The 16862-nt window shown below is 35.4% G+C and overlaps 1 protein-coding gene across 1 annotated transcript in view; it reads right to left on the bottom strand.

Annotated features, from left to right (window-relative positions):
• Positions 1 to 16862, bottom strand: part of LOC136033826 (E3 ubiquitin-protein ligase MIB1-like) — a gene marked incomplete in the record, with an annotated part of 265548 nt that overhangs the window by 143305 nt on the left and 105381 nt on the right. The window contains 1 exon segment of the mRNA XM_065714758.1: positions 15544 to 15695. Coding sequence (XP_065570830.1) covers positions 15544 to 15695 — 152 coding nt within the window.

Here is a 16862-nt window from a genome sequence, read left to right as displayed (position 1 = left end):
GCGACATTGGAATAAGCATGGTCGAAAACCCTTTACTAGAGAATTACAGCCCCCATCTTGAATAACAAGACAAATCCCTCTTTTGCGTTTTAAGTAGCGGAAAATTCATAATTTTATTTTATTGACCGGGAAAGATTCTTGAATTCAGATGGATGGTTCAAAGCTTTACTACCACTTCGTGTTAGCTTTCCTTGCAACCTGGCTACAACTACAGATAGGTTACAAATGAGAGTTACCTTACATTTAATTAGACCAAGTTCAGTCAAAAATGTCCTTTTCAGCGTTGCCCAGGTAAAAAAAAAGGCAAAGGATACGGCATTAGACTTTACAGTCCCTACCGGCGGTGCTGATCTCCGTTTCTTGGCCCTTCAGCCAGAAAGTACAATGGGGGGTCGGGGCCATCCATCATGTGCTTTCGCACACCCTTCCTGTTTACCTTCCCCAGATTTCTCCAGGTACCAATTCAGAGCTGGGTCGACTCTGGATAAGCTTATAGAATCACGCCACGAACCCCATTCCAAACTGAACAGTTGGGTACACTGGGATTCGAACCCACATCCTTTGAGACAAAGGATCCCAAATCCAGCGCACCAAACCCTGGTGCAATATTGTATATTTGGAAATTTTAGATAAAAATCGAATTTCCAAGTATTTTGGTTTTTTCGCTTTTTTCCGACCCGAAGATCTGGTCAAATTTTTTGTTTTTCGAAAATTTTGCCTCTTGTTACTTCTTCTGTGGGTATTAGTGCAAGAAAAGGAACGTATCATAAAATTCCTCCGGTACAAGAGTGAATAGGCAAGTTATATTATAAGGCAAGTCCAAAACTAAGTTTTACAAATTTGTATGAATCAATTGGTATTACGCAGTACACCCCCTCTGATCACTTTTCGACATTCCCATCCTCACACCCTTAAAGTTTCACCTTATTACCCTCAGTCGTTCCTTATATATTGTTGATACACCTTTTTGACGACCATGCCGCACACAGTATGCTTTGATTTTGTTTGACATCACTTTCAACATTTCCTGAAAGTTTCACCTTGATACATTAAGCCTTTTTGGAGACCTAGGACCAAACATCCCCCTTTTCACTATAGCAAAACCCTAAGAGTAAACAACGGACAACTTGCATAAATTACAGCCATTGCCCAAGGGGCTGTGGGGGTTCAGTCATCACTAGAGGCATAGTTATTTGGCCTTTAGTCTATTTTGAACAAGATAGCTATTTGAAGGTTTTGATCGAATACCTATGGGGAGAGGGAAGCTAAAAAGGGTGTGGGATGGGGGCAAGCGATCCTCCGACTACGACTACTTTTCACTGTCTCCCTCAACATGCTCTTAAAGTTTCAACATAATATCCCTAGATGTTTCTAAGAAATAGCGGAAAATCTTTTTTGATAAACTGGATGCATTTTGTATTCAATGCACCCCTCAATATTCCGCGAAGTTTCATCTCGACACCCTTAGCTTATTCGGACACACCAAGAATCAAACATTTCCCCTTTTCCCATCATGCCTGTAAAAAAAAGGACAAATTGTACAGTTTAGAATCTTTGTCACGGGGTCTGGAAGGGACATGGCATCCCTGGAGGCATAATTAGCAGACCCTTTTACTATTTTGAAGAAAATGGCTTTTTTTTAATTTCAATTAGTTTCAGGAGATGATGCATTTCAAAAAGGCAATAGAGGCATGTTGCCTTACGATTGCTTGTGAACATACGTTCACAAGTTCACTTGAGGGAGTTGAGTTTCAATTTAATACCCTTAGACACTTCTTAGATCTGGCTTGTACATCCCTCTCAACAATTCCCGAAAGTTTCACCTTAATACCTTGAGCCTTTTTGGATACCCAGGATCAAACATGCTACTTTCCATTAAAATGTCTTATATGTAAACAATGGGAAACTTTCATAACTTACAAAACCTTGCACCAGGAGCTGTGGGGGCTATACCAGCCCAAGAGTCATAGTAATTCAACCATTGGTCTATTTTGAACAAGATGACTATCTCAAAATTTTAATCAGATGTCTTTGGGGGGGAAAGGGCATGGGACAGGGGCTGGTTGCCCTTCGATCACTTTATACTCTTAAAGAAGGTACTAGAGCTTTCAATTTCCAGTCGAATGAGCTCCCTCCAAATCTAAACGACCAAACCTTCAATATGGAGTGGCTCTTGAAATTAATAAATAAATAATAATACATAATACATTGAAGCGTTATGGCTCTTTGCTCTTTATCACAGGCAACACAAGAGCGTCACCTCTGAAAAAGCTTTTCTTATGAAAAGCTTTTAAGCTTTTAAGGATTTATTTTTCTTACCCTTGCCGTAGAACTGTCGGTTCTCAGCAAAATTGATTAAGTATGACTGCCAATTTTCTGCAGACAATTGCAGAAAATTTTCAACATGTCCTTCAGATGGTACAAATTAATCCCTTGCAGCTAGTTTGAAATTGGTACAGTTTATCTCAAAGCGTTGGGACCACTAACCCTTTTCCTCTGAAAGTTTATCTCAAAGCGTTGGGACCACTAACCCTTTTCCTCTGAATGTTCCGTTCAAGCCCTTATTAAGGTACGTTTTAAATTGCGTTTTTAAGCTGTCTGTCTTTTCCCTATGAGTATATTCAAAATATATATTTTTTTTCTTTTTTTTGGAACAAAATGAAAGCTTTTCAATAGATATTCTTTAATGCCTCCGTCAAAGAATTTAGTTTTGAAAAGTCTGAAGTCAAGAGGTTTTCAAGTAAATCTTAATTTCTTTTGAAAAAGGAGTAAAGGAAAGTTCCTTTGCACCATCACAAGTTCTTTTAAGCTTCATTTTGTTGCTAACAGAAAGTAGTCTGAACCCAATCTTTTAACTAATGCATTGATATGTGATTAGATATCTCTTATCACAAATCGAACGAAGGTCAGTGGACCTCATATTTTCCAAAACCTTATTTCCGATTCTTACAGCAATTAATATAAAAAGCAAGTTTTATTCTTAGGGAAGTAAAGAGCGAAGTTGAAACTTCGCTTTCAAACGAACACAAATTATTGCTTCACAGTCTATCTAACATATACACCGATAAAATAGTGCAAATAAACCCACTGGTAATACTTCCCTATGTTTGTATGATTATAGAAAACTAGCGCTTTACTGAAAACACAAAACAATTTAGGAGTTTTGGCACAGTAGAAGCAAACAGATTAAGAACAACTTTTGAAAAAATAAAGCATTTTAGGTTTGTTTTTTTTTTCGTGCAATGAGCTCAGTCCAATGATTTAATCTGGTTTAGGCTCTGAAAATAAAATTTTATGATTAGTTTCAAGTCCGGAGTGAAGCCATCTTGATAGCATAAGGATTACAGAATAGCTTCAAAATTTGCAACAAAGCTTGTAATATTCCGTTGTATAGAGAGAAATAACAAGATTTCCGGAGTTCGTATTATGGTTTATTTGTTCTTCATTTCGAGTAGCATTAAATCGTGTTATTTACAATTTAAAATAGTATATTACTCACTATTGGTGTAATAGCTGTTGAGAACAAAATGTTGCCTGATGAATCAATCCATCATTTCTGTGTGCTGTTCAATGACTTGCAGCTATTAAAATAATATTTATTTTTATGCTTAATTTTTAAGATGATTTTAGTTGTGTACTGGAAATTACTGATATCAGAGCTGGTGTAAGACTATGAAAAGTGTAATAGATTAGTGTGTTGTTGTCAGGCTATGTACTCACTTTTGACTCCTAAATCAGTATTCTTTAACTTTTATACTGGCCTTTGGGTGTTTTCAGTAAAGCGCTAGTTTTCTATAATCATACAAACATAGGGAAATATTATCAGTTGGTTTATTTGCACTAGTTTTATCGATGTATGTTAGACGGACTGCGAAGCAAAAATTTTTGTTCGTTTTAAGTTTCAACTTCGCTCTTTACTTCCCTGAGAAAAACTTTGTTTTTTAAATTAATCTTTGCTCGTTTTTAATTTAAATTTAATGTGGAACAAATACGGCTATGATCTATTTTATTGTTTTTACTGGAGGGAAGCCCCCTCTTCATATACAGAATGATTTCAGTTCGATTTAAGATTTAATGTTGTTCCTTACTTCCAGTTGATTTTTTTTTATTTGCGGCAGTTTTCAAATAATTTTAGGAAATTCCCCTCCCCCCTTTGTAATTTTTTTCCTGAAAAGTTCCCCCACAAACTTTCTTTCCCATGGAAAACTCTTCCCCTGGAAAATTTATCAAAACAAAAAAGGGATTTTCTTTGTTGTTCAAGGTGAGGAACTCTAATTACCCTATACAAGGTTTTTGACCATACTGATTACAATGCTGCAACTTTGATCACGCAATTTTTAAGAAGTTTCAGGCTGTTTTTTAAAATCATCTAAAATTTTTTCTCTCAATTAACTTTTACTTTTAAGATTAACCGGAATAATAGTTAATATAAGGAACAAATCTAAAATAGAAGACACAAAACCATAACCCGACACCGATATGCCCGATACGATATACGCGATACAAATGCGCCCAATACAGCTACGCGCGATACCGATACGCCCGATACCACAAACAGCCCTTCCCCAGGGACTTTGGAGGGTCATATCATCATCAAAACCATATTTATTGGATCTTTGAACTTTGTTGAAAAAATGGGTATCTCAAAATTTTTATGGGACGAATTTAGGGGAGGTGGCCTTTTGGGTGGGGGGCTAGATGCCCTCCAATATTTTTGGTCACTTAAGATGGCACCAGCAAATTCAACTTGCGTTCGAATGAGCCATTAAACATAATTCTATGATGTTCTTGTCATTCGCTAGCCATGGTAGAAAAAAAAAGAAAAAGAAAAAAGGTGACATATGAGCGCTGCCCATGCAAAAAAAGTAATTTTCTTTGGTATACAGGGTGGAGGTATACTGTATACTGGCGGTATACTGTAATTTTCCCACAAAAGGTTTTCGACCAAGCTCATTCCAATGGCGTATTTTTATTTCGATTCGACGCCATTTTCAAGGGCTCTCAGGCTTTTTTTCGAAATCACCGTAAATTTGTTTCCGCAATAAACTTTACTTTTAAGACTAACCGAAATAGTAGTTACCATTTCTGATTCAGTGTCAGACGGCAATTTTTTTTCACTTGGCAGTTGTTTTCACAACACATTTTTCAACTTTTGGTTACTATGGACTGTGGTTCGCTCTTTACAAGGTTGAAGCTACTGCTGCAGTCGAACGAAGGTCAGTGGGCTTCATATTCTCCAAGACTTTATTTCCGATTCCGACAGCAAATCACAAGAGTTGAGAGATAAAAAAGTTCAATTTTTGCAAGGGCGAAGAAATAAATGTTACAAGTAAGCGAACTATACATCTAACTTGCTATTCAAGTTCAAGTTCTATTTATTTTCATAAAATAGCAATAACAAAAACAATATCCCAAAGGGCTCAATGGCCCGTTATTTGGGAAACGGCACACAATAAATAAATAAATAAATACCTGGCGGCGAGATTTATATTTAAAAAAAGCACCAACATAAAGATCAACTGGATCTTTGTTGCATGGGCAACGTGAGGTGTTGCGGTAACCTTTGTTCGGCTTCACCGAGTAAAGTGTTGCGAGAGCAACGCTTTGGTGTTGTTTTCTCGCTTCGATTAAATGCTGAAGTTGTAAATCTGTAAGGATCTTAAAATAAATACTAGGTACACCAACTCGCAAAAGTTGCAAAAGTTGCAAATTTCTCATTGCAACTAGCAGAAGTTTAAAACCCCTCATCACTGAACATGATTGTAGCCTAACAGCCGATTATTACTTACAAGTCCCCTACATATCTTACCACTGGAACCAAATTGGTCTTACCATCAAAAACACCGGAAACAGATAATAGGTACACCAGCTTGCAAAAGTTGCGAACCCCTCAATGCCGAAGATGATTATGAGCTAACAGCCAACTGTTGCTTAAAACTCCAATATATGCCTCACAATTGATATCAGCCTATTTTTTGATTCAGTGTGTACCTTATTACCAAAGTTGTCAACCCCTTTAAATTTTCAAACTGGTATATCTAATGAAGTAATTTTTCTACCGAAAAATGGATGAAATATGCTTTGATCAGCTCATCAAGAGCTATCGACTGCCTTCAAAAAAAAAAAATCTATCTGTCTTAGTTCAAAAGTTGACTTTTTTGCCGTACGCCAAGTTTCTAACGTAATCAATTAGAGAGGAGCAAAGGATAAACTTTAATTTCTTCAGCAATGAGAAAACTTTTAGAGTTTGAGAGGCACATCTGATACCATTTCTGTATCGGCCTATTCTTGGTTTCAGTGTGTACCTTACTACTGAAGTTGTCAACCCCTTTAAATTTTCAAACTGGTATATCTCATGAAGGAATTTTTCTACCTAAAAATGGATGACACATGGTTTAATCAGCTCATCAATCGACTCCCGTCGACAAAAAATCTAACTAACTAAAGTTGATTTTTTTGCCATAGGCCAAGTTTCTAACGTCATTACTTAGAAAGGAGCAAAGGATAAATTCTAATTTCTTTAGCAATGAGAGAACTTTTTAAGTTTGAGGCACATATGATACCATTTTTCTACTGCAATCCCAAGTGCGAAAACTCCAATGATAAACTCAGCTGAAATCACGAACAGAAATCGGTAGAAACAATAGATGACAGCATTTTCGGTCCCCACTTTTTTGTTTCTGTAAATTTTTCTATTTATCACTCAAAGAAGATATATTGGCTGTGGGGCTGGGTAACTGCCACATATATTTAACACTTATAGATTTTAGTCCATCTTCAATTTGAAACTGGTGCCTGCCTGCTTGCCAGCTAGAACCGAGCTCACCACTTGAAAGCAAACATGGTTTGATGAAACGAAAGCTTGACTGCACAACTTCAGAGAGTTCTCTCTGACACAGGCTATAAAACTCCACTTCACTTCACACACTATAGGCTCTGGCTCAAGGACAAGCAAAAACCATTCTTTTTGGCCCCAGGCAAGCGTTCTACGAAGCTTTCCAAAATGCAAAGCCAAATTCATCAATCCAGCCTAAGGTCACACTTTCCGTAAAAACCGCAGAGGTTAGACCCTTACCATTTCTAGGAATAAGCTGAAAGCGGGGTGCTAGAAAAAAAAAAACAAAAAAAAAACGACAAAACCAAAGTGTTGCTCTCGTAACACAATTAAATACATCATATTGGTTATGTCTTCTTTCAAACCAAACACAATCAAATACAAAGACAAATAGAGCCCATGGTTGACAGTTTCAAGAACCCCCCCCCCTCCTTGATGTCAAAAGTCCCATCAAATGACGGAGCAACCGATACTTGTAGATTTCAGTTGAGAAGCAACAAATGCGAAAATGTCTCAATGGGAACCAACCTATATATCCTGCCTTAAGTATCCCACGTACCGGTTCTAACGGCCGAATTCCACTCGCCGCTGATAGCTGGCGATTGTTGGTGATTCTATCCTCTCTTTGAGTGACTATTTTTGCCTGCCCAAGATGGTCTAAAGCTTACGTATAAGAGTTTCCCCAATGAGGGGGATAACATTAGTGGATCTTGACACTACCAACGAAAGCTAGATTGCAAAGGCGATAAAAAGAGACAGGTAAGGCATATCTCAAAGAAGAAAATCAGGGCAAAAACAAACTCTCGGCGACCTGAAGAAAAAAACGAGCTCTGCAGAGGCGGCTAAACACATCCCAATCATGGTAACGAGAAGGCTTGGCAACAGCTTGAAAGAAAATGTGTCCGTAACACCAAAAATCCTCTGGAAGATAAAAATATTATGCAGAATTGACTTTCTGTTCAGGTATTTTCACCACAAAACTGGACGGGGAATCAACCAAGGTGGAATGTTGGGATGAGGAGATGCCCCTTGGGTGAAGATGGTGACAAATGATTCTTTTTTGGGATACCTGGCTCTGGCACCAGAAAATACATCTCCTGGGTAAAAAATTCTCTGTGGAAAACCCCTTGTGCGAGCTGCTGGAAATGTTAGTTGGCCTAATCGTGGTCTAGTCTATAATGGGCTCCTTAGACGGGGGGGGAGAGGATTAATATAACCACATTTCATGTCAAGGGAGATGTTAGATATTCTCACACAGCCATTGACGGGAGCTGCTCGGAAGAGTTGACAAGCATCATATCGTAAATTATTAGAATGAGGAGACCTGCCTTTCTCAAACCGTTTTACAAAAAAGTGGCAAAGCTGTCTGGTGCAAATAAGGTTAAGACCCCCCCCCTCCACTGAGGGAGCTTGGGGGGGGGATTGCTATTGGGTCCAATTGCTTCTTACTAACAGTTCGTTACCACAGACTGTTTGAAAGAAGTTTCAGCAACTAAAGTTAATTGCAAACAACTCTAGAAACAAGAAAGCCAAGCAGCCGCTGACGAACTTAAGCATAATATATTATTAATATTAAGTTAATATTAGTTAATATTAAGTTAGTCTTAAGATAAATATTAAGCATAATATTAAGCATATAAATTGATATGGCTTCAAAGCTTTCATATGAAGAGATTATAGATATTTACTTTAAGAAAAACATGCAAAGTTAAGTGTTAATCTTCAGGATAAGATTGATTGCATATAATCTAAATTGTAGATGTACTGTAATAAAATGCTGTCACGTGGGATCTTAGATGTTTTTTTTTTTAACCTTATCGTACATTTCATGATCAACATAAAAAAGTATATTAATGATAGTAAAACAATAAAATAAACATACAACAAACAGATATATTCTGTAGAGAAGTAAAATGACCATAATATGATATCTATAATGGTTTTGTTGGGGGAGGGGGGTACTAAATGTCATTCTTGCTCCGGGCTGACAGGTCCAGATTCGTCTCTGGTTGGAGAATAGGGTCTGAGTGATCTCTCATCGCTCTCGGACCGTCGAATACATAAGTTTTTTATGCACCTCAACAGTAAAAGAATCTAAAGAGGGATACAAAGCTACAAATTGGCTCACTTAGTCAAGTGCAAACCAAAAAAACTACTTTCTAACCCAAAAAAGAACGAGAATTATATCGGCCCCGAGGCGCAAAGACTTGCAGAAAGTTTGGAAATTAGTTTCATCCAGGAAACCCCCCTGGCACGAATTGAGGAAGGGGAGTCAATAAATAGTTAATGAACACTGGATCAAGTAAAAGCAAAAACAAAAAAAACGATCTAAAGGATACTAAGAATTGCCGTCCAGACGCATGATCCTGGAGACAAGGATAAATATTTGGAACAATTAAAGTTCCTAAAAAAAAAGTTAGGGAAGTAAGTAGGACATTTTGTGAAAATACAGTCAGAATAAGCTACCACTAAGCTACTAAAGAGTTTAAGAACGAAAAAGTTGGGGCCACTCGGGCAGTTTTGAAGGCAGAAGAGACACTCACAATAGATCCGAAAAAAGAAAACCTGAACAGCTTGGATATATGTAAGTGACCCTGAAAATGTTAGCGCTAAAGCAACTTACAGTATTAATCCCAATTAAGGGGTAGATTAGTGTCTCAGATTATAAGGGAGGACTGGATTAAAAAAAAGTGTGGATGACTATCGACCTTTTAAAGCCTCTGGTTATAATGGGGTAAATCCTATCAGCCCCAAAAAGGACGATAAATTTAGAAATAAATTTAAAGGTTATAAATATACAATATTTCAAATACATACTTTTATTTCGATCTACCGCCGCTTATGACGGTTTTCAAGTTTTTTCTCGAAATTCCCGAAAATTTCTTTTTGAATTAACAAGCTAATTAATAGTTAACATTCCTTAACAAGTGTCAAATAGATATGCCTTTACAGGTGAAGGCCTAAAATGACAAATGTAGAGCAGCGTGAAAGCAATCTTTTACAAGAATTGCAATCTCCAGGTTGACAGTACTCTCCCAAAAGATCAAGTAAGCTATCCAATGTCGTTTTTATCAATGTACACTAATCAGCCGAAAAGAACTAATTGACCAACATTACCCTTAATAATGTAACAAATACACAATTTCAGAGCCTATCGATTTTCTTTCCCAGTTCCAAGTCCAAATTAATGAAGCTCCTTTATAGGAAAGCTTGAAATAATCCAAAAGATCATTCTACAGCTCTTCAACACGAACAAAACTAGAACAAAAATGACTACCATTCAAGTTCAAGTACTTCTAAGATATAATCAGAAATCCAAGCAGAGTACAATAAATTAGTTTCAAGTAGACAATTAGTGAAATTATCACTTGGAAGTTGTCATTTGACAATTCTTTGCACCTTGGGGTTAGAGCAAACAATTTACAACTTCCAGGGCAGATGTATTAAAAAAAATGGCAGATACGTAAGACATTCATTGTTGCATTCGATAAAAGAAAATCTCTTGACAAGCCTGTTCTGTCATATGCAATATGTTGTCATATGCTCTGTCATATAAATAGTGCTTTAAAAAGGAGGGCATGGGTAAAAGGATAAAAGGGATCTGTTTTCCGGCTTTTATCCCGTATTAATTAATAAAAACTTTTCTACAAGAGAAGTTTTTCAATGAAAAGTAAAGAGCTACATTAAAACAAAGATAAGCAGAAACAAAATTAAACAGTATTCAAGCGTAGAACACTGTAAATCACCATCAATAAATAAATGAAACCCAAAACAAAAAGAAATTCAAATAAATAACTGAGTCAAACTCAAAACGAGCAGAAACTAAGAAGAGTAGGGCTGACACCTCCTATGCCTTCCAAAGATCAGAAAATATTTTGCACTTTACTGAATACAATCCTTATTTCTAACTGTGTGTTTCTATTCCCCATAATACAAAAAAAAAACAAAAAAAAACGTCACCATCATAACCAAGATCATTGCAAGAAAAAGCATTAAGAACTGAAAGTTTGCTATATATATATATATATATATATATATATATATATATATATATATATATATATATATATATATATATATATATATATATATATATATATATATATATATATATATATATATATATATATATATATATATATATATATATATATATATATATATATATATATATATATATATATATATATATATATATATATATATATATATATATATATATATATATATATATATATATATATATATATATATATATATATATATATATATATATATATATATATATATAAAATTTTTAATATTATGATACACACATATATTTTTTATTTATAATATAATTATATATATATATATATGGAACTTTACAATTTGGAAAATATAATTAAATGCACAATTCTGTTCCTTTGACATTCTATCTATGCTATTTTGACAAGCTCGATGCACTTACACTTTTTTAATTTAGTCCAATAGTAAGGGCAGAATTATTAATTTTAGTAGCCCTTACAGCTTACACTTAATGCCTTGTCACTCTTCAGATATTGCTGAGACGTCTTATTGACAAACAACATGGACATAAGTGCCTTTGCTTTAGTTTGAAAATAACATAAACTTTTCCCCAAGCCTTTACTTTATACCCTATTCCAGTCCTAAGATATCTCGCCTGGTTTTTTTTTTTGAGAACATGGTGTATTTGGATAACCTTGATTCAATTAAACTATTTTGATTTAGTTCAATAATAGCATTGATAGTAGCAATAACAGTAGTAGAAGTAGTAGCAAAAGTGGTAGTAATATTGGTGGTCCTGGAAGTTTCAGCTTAATACCTTAAGGCACTGCTGGGATACTACCGATGCACCCCTTCGATAACCCACCTATACACTGAGTCCAATACGATTATTATTGATAAGGAGAACATCTTAAAAGGCTAGTGTGTGATTGTTGTTGTTTTGTTGCTTGTTAAATGCATGTTTACCGTTTGGCAGATGAAAAGGACGTAGAACATAGACTATAAAAGAGCCAGACTTATCGCAGATAAATGTTTATTTGTCAGGTTTATGTGTTTATTTGTCTCCTGTATAGGACGGTCTTGGCGATTTATTAATCTCAGAACCCAGCTCCGATTAACTCACGCCTCAAGCTCCAATTAACATGAGCAAGTATACTCCAGCAGTGCATTAAATTGTGCTAGATTGTACTGCCGAGCTGAGTAATAAACAATTCGCATTTGAAATGGCATAATTGCTTTTGAGAAAGGCTCTTTACATAAAAATCAAGGAAGAAGGCTTCAGGGGCAGCCAACTCCCATAAAATTTTAAATTATTTTACAATTTCCCCGATGGTTTCCTAAGAACACGACTTTTTAATCCCTTGTCCCAATAAATACTTTGTAAATCCTCGGTAGCGACTGATAAAAGGTCATCTTCCTACATGTCTCTACACTCAAAATTTTCAAGTCAACATAAATTTTTTTTAATGATACACACCATTATTTTTAAAACCAAGATGCAATATCTACTTCTCACCTACTCAAATTTCAAGCACAAGCAAACAATATCGCACCAATCAGATCGACAAAGACTACGAAATTAAACTTTATTGATTTATTTAGTTGTTTTTTGCTATAATACTACTACCACAAGCACTATTACCACTACTACTACAACATGCAAATGATGGCCATCAGAGCTAGACACACTCTCCTCCACCCAAATCTGTTCAGAGCTTCACTCTTTCCCCCTCCCATACAGTTGAAATATCCCTGAGTTTTGGAAGAACAAGCCATCAGAGGAACTGAAATATGGAGTAGGTCAAACAGTATTTTGTCAGCTGCTTATGTTTAAAGCAGTGAAATGGTACGTATTCATAATACTGAATTAAAGCTTTATTTATATAAGAATTGTTTGTCTAAACTTATATAGCAAATGCTCTTCCCAGTTTCAAAATGCTTTTTCTTTATTTGTTTACAGTACCACTCCGAACATTTGGTCCTAAGAGTAATTTTCCAGTCTATTTGCCTGGCTGAGGACTTAAAACGAGCGGTAATCGGATATTCCCCCCCCCCTGTTTATGTAGTTTTGTGGAACTGCACATATGTCTGTAAACTAAAGTTCTTGAGAAGCGAGATAAGTTCCCTTCTACTTATTTTTCTTTTTACTACCCTATAGAGGTGCAATAAAAGAAGGTCATGTTTAATCAACGCGTGTCCTATTACTCAGTGCATAGTAAAGATCATGCAATCCATAGAAACTTAATAAACAAAATTCGTCGAGACATGTCTCTGGGACGATTTTTAGTTCCTTAGCTGAAAAAAGACCAAAATAAAAATTATAATCTCTAGACTATTAGAAAAAAAAAATACTTTCTGGACATAATCACTGGTCAACAGAGAGTTTCAGGTATAATCAACGCGTGTCCTATTACTAAGCGCATAGTAAAGATCATGGAATCCATGGAAACTTAATAAACAAAATGTGTCGGGACATGTCTCTGGGACGATTTTTAATTCTTTAGCTGAAAAAAAAAACAAAATAAAAAGTATGATCTCTAGACTATTAGAAAAAAAATACTTTCTGGACACAATCACTGGTCAAAAGAGAGCCATAAAGAGAGCCTATTGTCCAATATTTACTGAATATGCTTTAAGTTCCCACATCTTTTTCAGCTTTGTAAAATGTTTTCTTAGAAATTTATGTAGATTGCAGTTGAAACCTTCATGAGGTTGCAACAATAAACTTTCATTTGAATTTAAAAATGCAAGATAGTTTAAGGGGGCTCCCCTTGGCGTTACAGTCAATATGGAATGACTCTGATATCTTACAAACTTTAAGTTTTGAAGAAGCTTTGGCTTCAAGAGCAATTCAGACAATCTCTATTGCAAAACTGACTGCACTGTAAAGAAAAATTGACCCCATTCGAAGACTGAAGTCGCCAAATCGAATTTTTCCAAAAAAAAATCGGGTTTCCACAAATCGACGAGTACAAAAAGATACCAACTGACTACCAGCAACTGGTCACTAAGGAAACGTGGTCAAACTTGTAGTTTAAATACTGTCAGTAAAATTCAACCAAATCGGTACATCAAATCTCTCCTAGATGGAAGTTCTGGGAGTAGTGTCATTCCTTTGAGGAAAATATGCGGAAGGGTCCTCCTGCATTCCAATGAAAAAAATGACGTCCGATGCTAGGAGTACCTAGGTAGAGTACGGCAAACAAATATTTTGTATTAGGATACAATGAAAAATAATGCTCTTTAGGGAACCAATTAGGGTCAACTTAAAAATCAAATTTTCCCATGAAGGGGGCTACCTCTTTACTTCAGAGAGTGCAATTTAATGAACAGTATGCAATTTGAAGATTATGAAGCTGGGTTACATCGTACCAATCAGTGCTTCCACTTCTATAGAGCATTGGGTAGATCTTTAAATCTCGGTTGATCTCGGTAGATTTACCCCAAATGTTTCCATTGGTAGGGAATTTGAGTATGTGAAAACATCGAAGAGAGAATGTATTGTACTTTATGCAAAACACAGGGAACTGGAACCATCGTGGTTCCAGAGTACATAAAGTACAATTTACATATCTTTTACAGCGGTTGCTTACTTCTTAAACGTTTTGTTAAGGATATACCACTAAAATGTTAACTAGTTCATTCACGAAGAGACTGTATCTTTGTCAAAATATACAGGTAATAAAATACGAATTTTTCAGTCAATCTATCTTCCTCCTATAAGGTTCTTTATTCGAATAAAATCGAAATAAAAATAAAAACATAAAAACAAGCCAATGAATTTTGTTTTCAACAAAACTGATGGGGAATTCTAATAAGGTATTCGACAATAAGGTTTCGATAAAATTGAAATTTTAGCTTCAAACTATTGAAGCTTTTTTACCTTACGTTTTATTTGTCAGTAAGGCAAACCATGATATGTCTTCTAAAAAAAAACACAAGCAATATTCTGGCATTAGTAAGACATGCCATGGGCATCATAAACCTCTTTATCCTAAATAATTTGTCTGGTTACATTTTGGCTAAGTCAATTCATTCCCCAGCCCACTACTACCAGACCACATCCCCTTTATAGGGTCATTAATTTTAGACATCAATTGTTCAGCAAATTCATAGAAATATTCTAAACATCCGAGTAATCCCTAAAATATTTGAATTTTTAAATTTAGTTCGTTTGACACGAACTTCCAAAACTAAAAACAATCATCGATAAGCTGTATTGAGATGAGAATAGAAATGAACCAAATCCATTTGTTGATTTGGCACTTTCCATAAATATGCACTATCTTTAAACTCTGCTAAAGTAGTCAGTGACATCTCAGGAGGGTGAAATTCTCCTAACATCCCCTTCTGCGCTCGGCTATCTACGTACAAATCTCACAATATCCCCAATATGGATAAAAATCATTATTTCACAAACAAAGAAGTACTCATTCCTACGTTGACTATAATATTTCAGTAGTCTCTAAAAGGCTCAAAGAATATCTGAATTCATATCCTATACGGGAAAGCAACATATTTATCATAGAAAAGTGGGCTAGTAACATTATGAAGAATTTACCTAATCATAACCCAAAGTAATTAATTCAACTAATGAGCAACAACTTTGGGAGCCTGTATCTCAAAAGCTGCTTTTCTGAGCCAGGTCCAGTTTAGTACTAAACCCTCCAATCCATGGGACAAAAATAGAAAAGACATACCTTGGGTTCCCTCTAAGAGCCGCATGGTGTAGCGCATTGAAACCATTATTATTGGTAAGAGTAATATCAGAATGGTGATCCAGTAAAATAGCTAGCATATCATCTCTCTTCTTCGATATTGCATCATGTAAAGGAGTATCCCCTTCGGCATCCTAAAAACATCCATTGTTTATCACACTCAATACTTTTAAACTCGGACACTTTTTTCTTTACTCGGACATTTTTTTTTAACAAAATTGAAAAAAAAGTTGAATCTGGAAGGCATCAACAAGAAATTTAAAGGCAGAACGTACCAATAAATTATGTTTTGTAAATTCATTTTCAGCACCTAGGAAGCTCTGTTATAACTTTGCACGATTCCAAGTCTCATAGGAAAAGCAATATGAGAGAAATCAACTTCAAGCTTTGTCTTTCACAACACGTGCGGATAATTCTTTCTCTGCAACAAACTTGACCTCAGTGAAATAACATTTTTTTTTTTAACAATTTTTTTTTATGTTGAGCCGCAAGGAAGAAGTTTGAGGCGTGAAAAGATCGAAATGACATCCTCAGTTAGGTATTTTTGTCTCTGCAATTTAAAATACCCACTTGAAATAAGGACAGGAGAAACTTAGTAAGTAAAAAAGCGTCTTAGTGAGCGTTCAATGGGAATATTTTATGACGTCGTTAAGCTCACCATTGTTTTTCTGTATTTCTCCAGCAAAATTTGCAATTCATTCAATTTCACTTATAAGAGAATTCTTTTCGTCTTATCACTGATTTTCAACCATCTCCCCAGAACTCCTCGATTCCCAATTTAGCTAAAAAGAACAAATCGGTAAAAAATACAGCTGGAGGCCTAAGTGGCTGAACGACTTTGAAACTTATTAAATATACTAAAATTTATAATATAAAAAAATAGAAATATACTTAAAAAATTATTAAATAATGAAGTTATTAAATATACAGAAAAGAAGTTTTTTTCAACTGAGACTAACAAGCAACGTTGAAACAAACACAAACTATTCCATATATGGAGTGGGGTTGCCCCTTCCTCAAACCTCACTCGCTAAGCTAAAGTTTTTTAGTGCTTTAAAAACAAACTTCGTATTCCAATTAAATGTCCCTTGCGTTTCAGGAGTCAATCTTAAAGAATTGGGCAAAAAAAAAAAAATCAAACTTAAGCGTGAAGAGGGGTTGAGGGAGCGGCAGTCCCCCATATACGGAAGACTTTCTGTTCATTTTAGGTTTTAAAGTTACCCCTTGCTTTCAGAATTTTGTTTTAATTTAATTTCTGACTGTCTTTCAGATTTTGCCGGAAGATCTGCCTCCCTTCTCTG

Source organism: Artemia franciscana, chromosome 12 (genome assembly GCF_032884065.1).
Source record: "Artemia franciscana chromosome 12, ASM3288406v1, whole genome shotgun sequence".
NCBI lineage: Eukaryota > Metazoa > Arthropoda > Branchiopoda > Anostraca > Artemiidae > Artemia > Artemia franciscana.
This window is presented reverse-complemented; position numbering and strand designations above follow the sequence as displayed.